The sequence below is a fragment of the Capsicum annuum genome, chromosome 11 (assembly GCF_002878395.1).
Source record: "Capsicum annuum cultivar UCD-10X-F1 chromosome 11, UCD10Xv1.1, whole genome shotgun sequence".
In the NCBI taxonomy this organism is placed as follows: domain Eukaryota; kingdom Viridiplantae; phylum Streptophyta; class Magnoliopsida; order Solanales; family Solanaceae; genus Capsicum; species Capsicum annuum.
The window spans coordinates 37343189-37358022 of NC_061121.1; the positions used below are offsets into that span (position 1 = coordinate 37343189).

Genomic DNA, 14834 nt, shown 5'->3' on the forward strand with positions numbered 1-14834 from the left:
TCATAAAATTATATCTTATAACTATAATGGAAACATTCACATGATGACATCGATGAGATTTTGACAAGGAGCATTGGGCGAGGATATTGTATTACTAATTATAGCCTACGGTTCTGGAAAATAGATTAACATGAGATCCAGTAGAAGACAAAGCAATTATCAACATTAAAGAAATAGACTCAAACTCCCAATCTAAGAATCAGACTATGTCAAAACAGGGAGTTCAATTTTCAGAGAGCTAATTAACAGTAAGCAGGTCAATATTTTGCTAGACACCAAGAAAATCATACAAAACCAATATAACAATTATACAACCAGTGCAGCAGTTATACAGACGTTTTTAGAGCTGCAATAACTCCGATCCGATCAACAGTAGAAAGGATGAAAAAGTTATCAAATAAAAATTTTATTCTTTTGTTTTCTTATCCAAAGATCTAGGAGAACACATTTATACGTTTTATTGAGAATGGGAGTATGAGGATTTCTTCAATCCTAATTTGTCTTGAACAAGTTGAATTGGTGAACATAAAATATAAAGGACCATAATCTTACATACCACAGGTCGCTGAAGTAATTTAGATCGCAACGAAGGAATCAAACTTGATTTGTTGCGTCAATTCTCTGGTGCTTGTAAGTAGTTGCGTTTGAATGGAGAAATAAAGATATTTGTTGATGAAAATCGTAAGAGAAATGATGTGGAAAACGGAAGCAAGCTGATGGAAAAAGTGAGGTTTTTAACATGTAAACTTGAGGAAACGGGGATTTTTTTCAACGTTTAACTAATGGAAAGCGTAGGAGTTTTAAGTTTCAACGTATAAAACTGATGGAAAAGTAGGTTTTTAATTGTTTATGGGTAAGGTATAAAGGAAAAGACGAAACTACCCCTAAAGGGGCTTAACAAGTAGTATTAATCGACAGACGTTACATATGTTTGTGAGACAGTACACCATGCTCGAACATAGACCAGCATCCCAACAATAGATATAATATTCAAATCCTCCGTTTCTCGTCAGTTGATAAATTAGCTTCTCAGCGTCATCCTCAAACCCCACAGGTTCCTCTTCAGTTATTTGAATACATTGTCTAGGAGTTGGAGCATTCTCATTAATGTCAAAGTCCTCTACCTAATAAGCTTTATCTCTCTTCTGGTTGCTCAGGTAGAAATGCTTGATGTCAGAGAGCAGTGTACCTAACATGAATAAGAGCAATGACATGGTCAATCTACAGTAAGCAATAAGAAACCAATAATAGTGGAGGAAGAACCATAAAGGTCAGGAGATGAAAAGGTGCAAGCAAAAGTAACTCTCCAGTTAGACTTCATACAAAGATTAGGAACTCTTCTCTGACATAGATTTGTATATATTGCCTGTTATTACAGAAAAACACATCTTGGATTCTTTTCTTTAAATGTTCTTTATTTCTTTTATTATAAGTCCAGTTCATGAAAAGCTAATCAAAAGGGACGAAAGATTAGAATTTCTTTGAGTTTTAGAAAAATTAATAAAACAGAACTCAAGGTGCACCTATAATAGAAACACAGTTCAATAGAGGGTGTTCAGCATGGTGAAAAGAGGAATTTTCCAATTTTCTGATATTCGATTGTTCAAAATTTTTGGAAATTTTTTTTTCTCTAGGATAACAAGTTCCTAAAAATAAAGAAAATGACTTCCCTAGTGAAAGTAGGAAAAACAATTTCACGAGTGGCATTCCACATTAATTATATTCTTTCCACCCTCCGACACACCTCATCTTCAACCGACCCCCATAACCCCCATCCCCACCACCCCACACCCTCACCTCCCTTGGTATTTGTCTAAATTATATACAAATGTTTTTAGAGTAATATTTTTCACTAATTTACCTAACACAAGAAAATGAGTAAGAAAAGTAGAAAACCACTTATTTTCCTGGAAAACATTTCCATAGAAAATACATTCCTTCATACCAACACACGCAGAAATGCAAGTCATAGAGGTATTCCCTTTGTCCTAATAGGGGCTTGACTATCCTAAATTTCTAGCATCATGAATTATTGTATCTCAATACATAATGCTACTGAAGTTAAGGCCAGATACAGAGACAAGAAGATAGACTAGTTTACTAGAGAGATAGAAACAAAGATTTAATGGAGAAAACAACTAATTACTGAAGATTAAAAAAGGTGAGAAAAATAAGGCACAAGTGAACCTGGCGATCACACGATGTTATCGATAGAGACCATGCCTTGTTAGTGGTCCTTCTTCATGAAACAAGCTTCTGCTCCACTAGAATTCACTATGCTCAATTCTTTGAATTCCAACACTCAAACTGTATACATAAATGCTCCAAAACATCAATAGGTGTTTAACAGCATTGTTGCATTGTTTGTCAAAGTCAGGAAAAGTGCAAATGCTCAGAAGTATACTACACATGATGTGTCCCTTCTAAGGATTTAAACCCCAAAATAGCCTCCTCGATCCAAATTCTTCGTGTGATATTGGCAAATCACTATGAGGAAGTTGAGCCCACCGTGCTATAAGCGGCCTCCTTCCTTATATTATTTGTTTCCATCAACATTCTGATTTCATTTGCATCATCCCACCTTCCAACATTGGCATACATGTTATACAGTAAAACATAAGGACCTGAACTCTCTGGTTCCAGGCACATTAGCGCTTCAGCTGCTATTCGCGCCAATTCAACATTATTGTGCACCCTACAAGCACCTAGTACTGCACCCCAGACAGCCTTATCTGGCTCCACTGGCATAGTGTTAATCACTTTCATGGCCTCCTCAAGCTGTCCATGTCGACCAACAATATCCACAAGAGAGGCAAAGTGTTCAACCTCAGGTATGATGCCAAATTCAGAGTCCATAGATTTAAAATATAACCGACCTTGTTCCACTAAACCAGCATGAGCACACGCATTCAGAACTGAAATGAACGTGATGCGAGTTGGTCTCACTTTAAGGCGCTTCATCAATTCAAAAAGCTCTAGGGCTTCAAATGCAAAACCATGGGATGCATAGCCTCCGACCATTGCATTCCATGAGATTACGTCTTTTTGAAATTTCATCCTTTCAAAAATTGTCCTGGCTTCATGTATTGCGCCACATCTTGCGTACATAGTTATTAGGGAATTGTTTAAAGGTATATCAGGTATAACAGTCTTTGTCACTAACTGATGAATCTGCATACCTAGAAACAAAGCCACAGTTTCAGCACAAACACTTAGAAGTGACGAGAGTGTGTGTCTATCAGGTTTCTCTCCTGCCTGTTGCATCTCACTGAATAACTTTATTGCTCCTTCATAGTCTGCATTTCTTTCACAACCGGAGATCATGGAATTCCAAGAAACCCGATTCTTGTGGGGCATCCTTTCAAAATAATCATGTGCCAATTCCAAATTTCCCGTCTGTGCATATCCCGAGATTATTGAATTCCATGATAGCACATCAGGATTCGGCATTTTAGAAAACAGGTCTGATGCTTCATCCATATTTGAGGCATGAACATAGCCACAAACCATTGTGTTCCATGAAAATGTATCCCTCTCCGTCATCTGATCAAAAAGTTCTCTTGCAGAAACCACATCTCCTGCTTTGATATATGCCATGATCATGGAATTCCATGATACGACATTTCTCTCAAATCTCTTATTTCTACTAATTCCTTGACCACTACAACATGGTACTTTATCAAAAAGACGTCTAGCATCATCAACCCTTCCTTTCTGACCATATCCAGCAATCAACGTGTTATAAGCATGAACCAAATCTTCTTTCCCGTCACTACCCTCTCCAAATTCATAAAGAACATGTTCCGCCTCATCCAATTCCCCATTCTGCGTCAAACCCGATACAAGCACACCAAGAGAAGCTGAATCTCTCTCCGGCATTTTCTTAAAATACTCAACAGCAGTTTTCACATCCCTATTCCTTAAAAACCCTGAAATCAGCGCGTTCCACGACACAACATTCTTATCATCCATACACTCAAAAATCTCCACTGCTTCACCCATTTTCCCAGCTTTAGCATACCCACTAATCATCGTATTCCATGAAACGTAATCTCTTTCAGGCATTTCATCAAACAACTTCCTACCTTCCTCCAAATACCCATTCCCTTTACAAGCCAAATACCCCGAAATCACTAAATTCCAAGAAAAAACATCTCTTTGCGGCATTTCATCGAACAGGTTTCGTGCTTTAACAATCTCACGATTTTGCACGTACCCACTGATCATTGAGTTCCATGTAACTGTGTTTCGATGAGTTAACTTATCAAATAATCCTCTGGCATCCCCCAGTCGACCATTTCGAATCAAATTCGTTATGTTCCTGTTTGCTTTACACACTTCATTAGGCTGAGCATCATAAATCTTACGACTCAATGTCGAATGATAACGTATTTTTTGGCCTGATTCGTGAGCAATAACATATGGTGCAATGTGAAAGGGAGTCTCGGTGTAATGGGTAAACTTGTTGTCATTTGACCAGGAGGATTGAATCCATGAAAACAGCCTAAGGCCTCGCAGAATAGATCCTTGTGATCTACTTTTCTCCAGAGTCCACACAAAAGGAAACTTTAGTGCACCACTGCATTTGTGCATGGCTTAGCAGTTAGGTGTCTATTAATTGGAGCATGAATAGACCTCTTTAAGCTGCTTATGTTCCACCACCAATGTATCATCGCTAATAAGATTTTGTATTCTTAAGTTACGCAATTAGGCATTTGTATTTGAAAAAAAGAGTTTTCAAGTTGAACTAAAAAAGAGTATTGTAAGATGAAGAAGTTGTGTCGGAAACGAGGAGTCTTATTAACTCGATTGGTTGCTTATTTTGAAATTTCACGTTGTTGACGAGGTTACCGTTTCCCGTCTTGCAATTGTCTTCTCCATTTCCCCTGTCCCAATTCTTTTTTTCTTTTTTTTTTTTTAAAAAAGGTGTGTTTGGAACTCAACTAGAGGCATAAGTTGCCAGTTTCAGTTAATATTGTTAGAGTTTGTGATCCAAATTTTGTTAATCAGATCCTAAAAAGCTTGTGGTAATTTTTCATTGGGTTTGTGATGGTAGCGTAGGGATCGAACTGACAGTTTTTTGGTATGAACTTGTATGTTTTTGGACCTAGGATTTATTTATATGCACGTATTATACAAGTGCGTCTAGTGGGCTGTTTTGGGTTGTTCGTATTGAGACTATCGTCTCCACATTATACTCCTCTCTATTATTAGGGGTGTGCATCGATTGGTTCACTTCGATTTTATGTGTTATTAGTTTGGTTTATCGATTTTTGATTTTTAAATATGTAAAACCAATAAGATATTTTCTTATCGGTTTTGGTTTATCGGTTTTTGGTCCTTAATGGTTCGATTTTCGGTTTAACCAATAAGAAAATACTTATAAAATAGAAATAGTAACAACTAATATAAAAAATGAAATCTTAGTTACCGTCAAAATCCTACGCAATGCATTTTAGTTTATAAGAATCTTCAAACTTGAATTGAATGTTAGTTAGAAAAAAAATTAAATCCTAATTGTTGGAAGCTATAAATGCTTCAAGCTTTTTAATACGATAATAGCCGAGCTTTATATTGTGCCTTTGTTGCCCTGAATAGATTAATACTTTGTGAATCGCTGAATTGTGAATAAGTAATGTATATAATATATACACATACACATATCTATCCATCTATATATAGATAGATAGATAGATAGATAGATAGATAGATAGATATAGAGAGATATTTATAAATATAAAATATAAATAGGGGTAAAACAATAATATAGTGTATCCTTATTAGGTTATCGGCTTAACCGATAACCCATTAAGCTAAAATCAAAACCGAACCGTTTACCTAATAAATTTTTTTATAAAACCAATAAAAAACCATTAACCCAATAACTCAATACCAATAACCCAATAACATTTTTATCGGTTCGGTTTATCGGTCGGTTCGGTTTTTGCACACCCCTATCCATTATAGTGAATTCCTCTGCCTCTATCCATCGATTTTCCCGCAAGGATTTTCATGTAAATCTGTGTGTTCTTGTTTTTCCTTTTGCTTATTTTGTCTGATTCATAACAAACTGATATAAGAGCTAGACCGATTGTTTTCTCGGAGATGGCAACCATGAAGTATGATATTCTGTTGTTGGATCGCAACACTAGATTTTCGTTATGGCAGGTTAAGATGCGGGTTGTGCTCGCGCAAATGGATTTGGACGATGCTCTATTAGGGTTTGATAAGATGCCTTCATCGTGGATGAAAAATGACAAACAACGTAAGGATCGAAAGGCTCGGTCTCAGATCCACCTTCATTTATCCAATCAGATTCTATAGAATGTTTTGAAGGAGACCACTGTTGTTGTATTGTGGTTGAAACTGGAATCGTTATGTATGACGAAGAGCCTAACAAGTAAGTTGCATCTCAAACAACGACTTTATTCCCATCACATGTCTGTGGGTGCGTCCTTGGAGGATCAGCTTCAGTCTTTAAGAAAATCGTCTCTGATTTAGAAACTCTGGAGGTTAAGTATGATGAGGAAGATCTAGGGTTGATTTTGTTGTGTTCGCTGCCTGCATTATACATAATCTTTAGAGATACGATTTTATATAGCCGTGATACCTTGACCATAGATGAAGTCTATAATGCATTGTTCTCTAAGGAGAAGATGAAGTATCTTATAAATGGGTCGGAGACACAAGGAGATGGTCTCATTGTTCGAGAAAGGACTCATGAGAGGAATTCTAGGGGTGGTGATAGGAATAGGTCAAAATCCAAAAACAGAAACAAAACATGTAATTACTGCAAAAAGAAGGGCTATATCAAATTTGAGTGTTATAAGTTATAGAATAGAGATAAAAGGGAAGCTCCAAAACCAAAGGGAAACCAACCAGAGAAGTCCGGTGAAGCCAGTTTTGTTGAAGATGGCAGTAGTGATAGAGAACTCTTGGTAGTTTCTGATGGTAACTCCAAACCCCGTGAGGATTGAATTCTCATTTAGTTTGCATGTTTCATATGTGTCACAATCGGGATTGGTTTACAACATATTAAACAGTCTCTAAAAGTATTGTGTTGATGGGAAATAACACACCCAGTAAGATAGTTGGTATTGGAACAATCAGGATCAAGATGTTTGATGGGGTTGTGCGGACACTTGGTGATGTACAATATGTTGCAAACCTAAAGAGAAATCTTATTTCTTTGTGTGCTCTTGATTCGAATGGATATAAGTACACTGGTGAAGGTGGAGTCCTGGAGGTTACTAAAGGTGATCTTATTGTGATGAAGGGATAAAGAAAGACTGCTAATTTGTACATCTTGCAAGGCTCTATGATTACATGTGATGCTGCTGTCTGTACTTTCTCTCAATTAGATAATGATGTTGCTAAACTTTGGCATATGCGCCTTAGGCATATGAGTGAAAATGGGATGGCTGAAATAACAAGGAGAGGACTTCTTGATGGGAAAAGTATTACCAAATTGGAGTTCTATGAGCACTGTGTTTTTGGGAAGCAAAAGAGAGTCAAATTCACTAAATGCATCCACTCAACTAAAAGCACACTTGATTACATTTATTCTAATCTCTGGGGTCCTTCTATAGTACCTTCTAGAGAAGGTGCTAATTACTTGTTGAATATTATTGATGATTATTCCATAAAAATTTGGGTGTTCTTCCTGAAGCAAAATAATAATGTGTTGCCTACTTTCAAGGAGTGGAAGACTATGATTGAAAAACAAATAGGGAAGCAGGCAGACTGATAATGGTTTAGAGTTCTGTTCTAATGAATTTAATGTTCTATGCAAGTTAAAATGAATTGTACAGCACTTAACAGTTCATCATACTCCACAGCAAAATGGTGTGGCCGAACAAATGAATAGGACTATAATGGAGAAGGTGTATTGTATGCTTTCTAATGCTGGTTTACCTAAGTCTTTTTGGACCGAAGTTGCTTCCACAGCTTAACTTCTTATTAACCTCTCTCCCTCAGTTGAGATTGATAAAAGGACTCCATAAGAGGTATGGCCTGGTATACCTGCTAGTTGTTCTGATTTGAGGATATTTGGATGTCCTGCTTATGCTCATATTAATAATGGGAAGTCGGAACCTAGATCTGTCAAGTGCTTATTTATGGGTTATAAGCCTGGTGTTAAAGGTTATAAGCTTCGGTGTCCAGAAAATAGAAAGGTTATAATTAGCAGGGATGTTGTGTTGATGAAACTGTATGCTTCGGGCTTCCTCCAAATCTAGTGCTTCGCTCCCAGATGAGTCTAGTGACATAAATTAACAAAACTCAAGCACCCACGTTGAATTGCGGATTGGAGTAGAGTCTACACCAGTGCCTACTTCTCAGTCTAGCCTGGAGATACAGAGTGATACTATTTTTTTTCACCACTAGTGATGCCACAATATTCTATTGCTAAAGACAGGCCTAGAACAGATATTAGACCTCCTCAAAAGTATGCTGAAGCTGATTTGGTTGCTTATGCATTAAATGTAGCCGAAGGTATTGATTCTGGTGAAGAACATTTTTTTTACTCAGAGGCAGTTAGTTTTGATAATTCCAGCCAATTGATGATTGCTATGCAGGAGGAGATAGAATCACTTCATAAGAATGACATATGAGAAAACAATCCATTGCAAGTGGGTATTTAATAAGAAAGAAGGAACATCGGGAGTTGAAGATGCTAGGTACAAAGTAAGACTAGTTGCTAAAGGTTATAGTTAGATTCCGGGTATTGACTTTACAGATGTGTTTTCTCTAGTTGTAAAACATAGTTCAATTCGAGCCTTGCTTGGTATTGTGGCCATGCATAATCTTGAGCTTGAACAGTTGGATGTCAAAACTACATTCTTACATAAAGAAATTGAAGAGGACATCTGTATGCAAAAACTAGAGGGTTTTGTAGCCTCAGAAAAGGAGGACTATGTATGCTTGCTAAAAAAGTCTCTTTATGGCTTAAAACAGTCACCTAGACAGTGGTATAGGAGGTTTGACTCTTTTATGACTTCTCATATGGTTTGGAAAAGTAGTTATGATAGTTGTGTCTACTTCAAGGAGGTAAGTGATGGTTCATTCGTGTATCTTCTCTTGTATATTGGTGATATATTGATAGTAGTAAAGGATATGAGAAAGATAATAAAAGTCAAAGCCCAGCTTAGCAAGGAGTTTGAGATGAAGTATCTAGGAGCAGCAAATGACATAGAAATTCTAAGGGATGGAGAGAAGTGTAAGTTATAATTGAGTCAGAAAAGGTATATTGAGAAAGTGCTTCACAGATTCAATATGCAAAATGCCAAACCTGTCAGTACTCTATTGGCAGCCTACTCCAAACTCTCGGCCGTGTTATCTCCAAAGATAGATGATAGACTATATGTCTCGAGTTTCATTTTTAGTGCCGTCGGGTCTTTTATGTATACGATGGTATATTCCCAACCAGATTTATCATATGCAGTCAGTGCCATTAGCAAATACATGGCAAATCCTGTTAAAGAACATTGAAAAATAGTTTACTGAATTTTCAGATACTTACATGGATCTGCTGATGTTTGTTTGCAGTTTGGGAAAAATAGAGATGGAGTGATTGGGTATGTAGATTATGATTTTGAAGGACACCTTGATAAAAGGACGTACCTCATAGGCTATGTTTTCACCATTGGGGATTGTGCTATCAGTTGGAAAGCTACTTTACAGACTACGGTTGCTTTGTCAACTACTGAGGTAGTATACATGGCTATTACAGAGGCTAGCAAGAAAGCTATTTGGTTGAAGGGTCTATTTGGTGAACTCAGCAAAGACTTGCAGATTACTATGATCTTTTGCGACAGTTAGAGTGCTATCTTCCTTACAAAAGATCAAATATTTTATGAGAGGACAAAGCATATAGATGTTTGGTATCATTTTGTGCGTGAAATTATTGCTCGTGGTGATATTGTGGTAAGCAATATTAGTACCCATGATAACCCCGTTAATATGATGACTAAAACACTACCAAGTGCCAAGTTTGAGCATTGCTTGGACTTGGTTGGTGTTAGTAGTTAAGATGTGCCCTTAGGGGCTTTTGTGGAGGAGGTGGATAGTTTATCTTGAAATGGATTTGAGTTCTGAGTTAGAATTCGTGTCAAGGTGGAGATTGTTAGAGTTTATGACCCAAATTTGGTTGTTCCGGTCCTGAAAAGTTTGCGGTGCGACCCATGTTTGTGATTTTTCATGGGATCTGTGGTGGTAGCGTAGGGATCAGCCCGATAGTTTTTGGGTATGGACCTGTATGTTTTTGGGCCTAAGATTTACTTGTATTATATAAGTGCGTTTAGTGGGTTGTTCTTATATATACGAAATTGAGACTATCATCTCAACATTTTACTCCTCTTCATTATAGTGAATTCCTCTGCCTCTGCCTGTGGTTTTTTCTGCAAGGATTTCCACGTAAATCCGTGGATTCTTATTTTTTCCTTTGCTTGTAATTTGCTTATTCTGTTCGATTCATAACAAAAATTAATTGTTCGAATATGACACATTCATTGAGAAAAAAAATTTAGGAAATAAATTATTGGCTCCTTTCCATTATTATCCTTTTTGGATACTAAAAAATAGTTCAGCGATTTATTTATTTTGGACTAGGAGACTATTATTTATATACCAATTGATATTTATTTTTAAAAAAAAGATACTCCCACCTTCATACTACCTTAATTTTTCCTCTTCTTCGTCAATGGTGATCTTCATTCACACACACATATTAATCAAACTGCTTCATCCTCAACACATATATTAATCAGAATACTTCATCTTTAAGCTAGAAAAGATAATAATTCACAGCTTTTCCACCTATTTCACATGTTTATACCTGTTAGCCTCCTATAGTCACTTAATGCTTTACTAATAACAAACTAACAAAATAAATATGAAGGATCAAATCTGGAAGATCTTGTAATGTAAATAAAGAATCTGAAAGATCTTGTGATGAGATGCAATCCGCGAAAATAATGGATACATATGGAAAGAATCTAATCAAAGTCCAGGCGAGCTTGAAGATCCTAAGATGTGGAACCAAAAGATACTTATACAAGAAGAAGATTTTGGAAAACAATCAAAAGAGGAAACTTGTACAAGGCAAGATTTCATGATGACCAAATAAGGAAAATGATCGTATTATTTCCATAGACATGTATGAATATGACTCCTCACTATGGCAAAGAAAATGGCATATTGCAATGCATAAACATATCTAATATGGAAGCGCTAAGGATATGAGCCCTCAATAAAGGAATTCATACAAATCCTTGATTGACAGAAATCCCTTGGGTTTTCCTTTTAGAGAAAAAAAGCAGCGGAAGATGAAGACTATATAAAGACATCAAAGACAAAATAAAAAGCGCACAACTTCACATGAAACTATCACTTTGTCTCATCTTTTAGTCTTCATAAAGTTTTGTAATTTTTTTGATTTACAATAGTTACAAAAAAAAAAAGAGTCAATTAGTTATACCAGTTGAGGCTGTGTCACAAGATCTGGATAACAATAATTGAGATTTAGAACTTGTGCAATCCTACTATAACTCATTCCCATATTGAGCTCTAAAGAAAACCCTTGCAACCCAAAAGGTCTAAAATAGGTACCACACTAATAATCCGAACCCGTATAAAATTATGTGTTCCACTTTATTTTTCAATTTATGTTTTTAGTTTAATTTTGTTTTATTAAGTATACTAACTTGTAGGCAAGTTGACTAATGAAGTTGATCAGTCGACTTAGAAAAAATTCTAGTTTACCATCCTCTTAAATTTCAATTGGTATCAGAGCAGGTCTCACCATAAAGTGATGCTTAACCGCATGTGAGTAAAGATCAAATGGCCAACTATCATATTCCAAGAGCACTCCATCAAGACGGACACTCTTCAACAAAATCACCATACTTCAATGGATAATACTACTAGCATTGAAAGAACATATTAAAAATCTTCATTCAATCAACTGACTTACAGGCTTGGGTGGTCATCAAGAAGGGACCGAAGCCTATGCCAAGACTCAAGGACAAGCAGAAGAAAAAAGAATCGAGTAGCACGGACGTGGATGATTTTGAAAATTTTGAAATCACCAAAGAACAACAGTAGGTAATCAAAACTAATGCTAGAGCTATAAGTTTGATTTACTGTGCAGTTAGTAGAGCAGAATACAACAAGATATCAACTTCCAAAACAGCCAAAGAAATGTGGGACAAACTTGAAGTAACTTATGAATGTACTACCAAAGTGAAGGAAACAAAGATTAGCGCTCTGGTCAATGAATACGAGATTATTAAAATGGAAGAAAATGAGGGTATGGATTCAATGTACGCATGATTTAGTAAAATTGTATGTGAACTAAAATCTCCTGGATGATTTACTCAAATAGTTTTCAGGTCAAGAAACTATTAAGAAGTCTTCAAAAGGTATGTAAAACTAAGGTAGCCATCCTAGAAGATGGAGCTCTCCATAATATGACATATGATGAACTGTGAGGTAATTATTTTGCCTATGAACAAATCATATGAGCAGGTATAGCAAAGAGGAAAAAAAGAAACCTATAGCCTTCAGCGCCGTAAAATCCAAGAGAAAGTGAAAACATAAATGAAGATAACAACTAAGGTATGAACTTATAAATCGTGGGGCCAGGAAAATTCTAAGGGAAAGGCAGGAGAGACTTCAAGATTTAAAGAACAATGAATTTACAAAAAATGATGGTCACTGCTATTATTGCAACAAATCAGGTTATATCAAACAAAACTGTCCAAAATCAAAGAGATGATTGTCCAAGAAAAATAAAAACTTTGAAGCCTGAAGTGATGAAGACTAAATTGAAGACAATGCAGAAACAACAAATATGTCCTTTTGGTGATAGGTGAATCCACTGAGGTAATACCTTTTAATTGTCCATATTTCAACCTTCTTCAACCAAATCTTGATATGATTACTGATGAAATTCAAAATATTATTGATGAATAAAAAATATTGCTCAAGAAAAGAAAAATTGCCAAGGTCAGTTAAAACGAAAGATTGAAGAAGAAAGAAGGAACTGGTAGATTTAACTTGAAACAAGTCAAATAGAAATAGATTTTCTTTAAAAAGAACTTGATGACAGTTAAAATGCAACTAAATAGCATTAAAAAATCACCCAATTCACAGTTTTTTCAAGTCAAATATTTTTAAGGCTAAATCAACTTCTTCATCTGATTCTTTTAGTTTTGGTGTAACCTATTTTTCTTCTCATGGGCCTATCTTCTATATATGTAGAAAAAAGAGACACAAATCGCATAACTACAGAAAACGGTCTAAAGGAGTGTGGATTTGGAGGCCTAAAGGAAGCATTTCTAACCCTCAAGTACCCAACGCCACTTGGGTACCTAAAAAGATTAATTCCTTTATATTGCAGGAACATGTTGCAAAAGCTATATAAAATGAATATGGGCGATAGACAACGGATGTTTCAGAGATATGACTGCAAAAAAAAGAGAATTTTTGTACCCTACAAAAATTTGAAGGTGGATTAATCAAATTTGGAGATAACGCGAAAGAAAAAGTCATAGGATTTTTCTCTAAAAAACTCAGTTTCTCTTGTTAATTTATTAAAGTTTATCTCATGGATTGGATCAAACATAATCTACTAAGCATCAATCATTTGTGTGATGAAGGATTCAATATATTTTTCAATATTGAAAATTGCTCTATAAAGCATCCAAAAAAGAGAATCAACCTCATTGGTGATCGTGTTGATAATATTTATGTTCTGAATAAAATTGATTTCGCTACATTAACATATCTCACTGTTCAAATAGTGACACTTGGTTGTGGCATAGAAAACTTATATATGCCAGCACGCATGTCATTGAAAATCCTTCTAAACTTGAATTGGTGAACGTTCTGCCAAAGCTAAAGCTTGAAAAGGATCACATCTGTGATGCCTGTCAACTTGGTAAACATACTCGGACATCATTTTAAAGTCAAAACATTGTCAGAACTACCAAACCTCTTCAAATGATCCACACGGATCTATTTGGCCCCACCAAAACTGCAAGCATTGGTGGAAAAGATATGTTTTGATATAGTTAATGATTTTTCTCGATTTACCTGGATATTGTTTCTTTCTCATAAAATAAAGTTTTTACTAATTTTGAGATTTTTTATAGAATAGTACAAAGAGAAGAAGATTATTTCATCACTTATATTCATAGAGATCACAAAGAAAATTTGAAAACAAAGCCCTTGAATATTATTGCGCTCAAAATAGTTACTCTCAAAACTTCTCCTCTTTCTGATCTTTTCAATAAAATGGCATGGTCGGATGAAAAAATAGTTCTCTCTAAGAGACTGCACGAACCATACTACTCAAACAAAAGTTACCTGACCACTTCTGAGTAGAAGCAACTAGCACAACATGTCATATTCCCAATAGATATCTCACAGGACTATCCTTAAGAAGACCCCCTATGAGATATGGAGAGAAAAGAAGCCGAACATCAGTTATTTTGATCCTTTTGAATGTAAGTTCTTTATTCATAGTAATGGTAAGAGCAATCTGGAAAAATTTAACCTACACAGCAACAAAGGTATTTTAATCTATTACTCCCCTACTAGTCGTGCCTATAGGGCCTTTAATAAAAGAACTTTATGTGTCGAAGAATCTACGCACATAGTTTTTGATGAATCTAATTGCATTGCTACGAGTTTAAGTTTTAATGAGAAACATGTAAATGATTCACAACACAAAATTGTTCTTGAGATAGAACTAAAACAAATCGACTCAGAATCGACTACTGCTCAATTGGAGTCAACTCCAAGCAATGAATCATCAAAAACAAACATTCCAA

The 14834-nt window shown here is 35.7% G+C and overlaps 1 protein-coding gene across 1 annotated transcript; it reads right to left on the reverse strand.

The window, feature by feature from the left end:
• Window positions 1-751: 751 nt before the first annotated feature.
• LOC107848364 (pentatricopeptide repeat-containing protein At1g62260, mitochondrial) lies at window positions 752-5104 on the reverse strand. The gene is made up of 2 exons (XM_016693124.2): window positions 2188-5104; window positions 752-1189 (listed from the first exon to the last, which is right to left on the reverse strand). Exon 1 carries the CDS (start codon window positions 4591-4593, stop codon window positions 2488-2490), a length of 2106 nt encoding a protein of 701 aa, XP_016548610.2. The 5' UTR covers window positions 4594-5104; the 3' UTR covers window positions 752-1189; window positions 2188-2487.
• Window positions 5105-14834: the final 9730 nt, after the last annotated feature.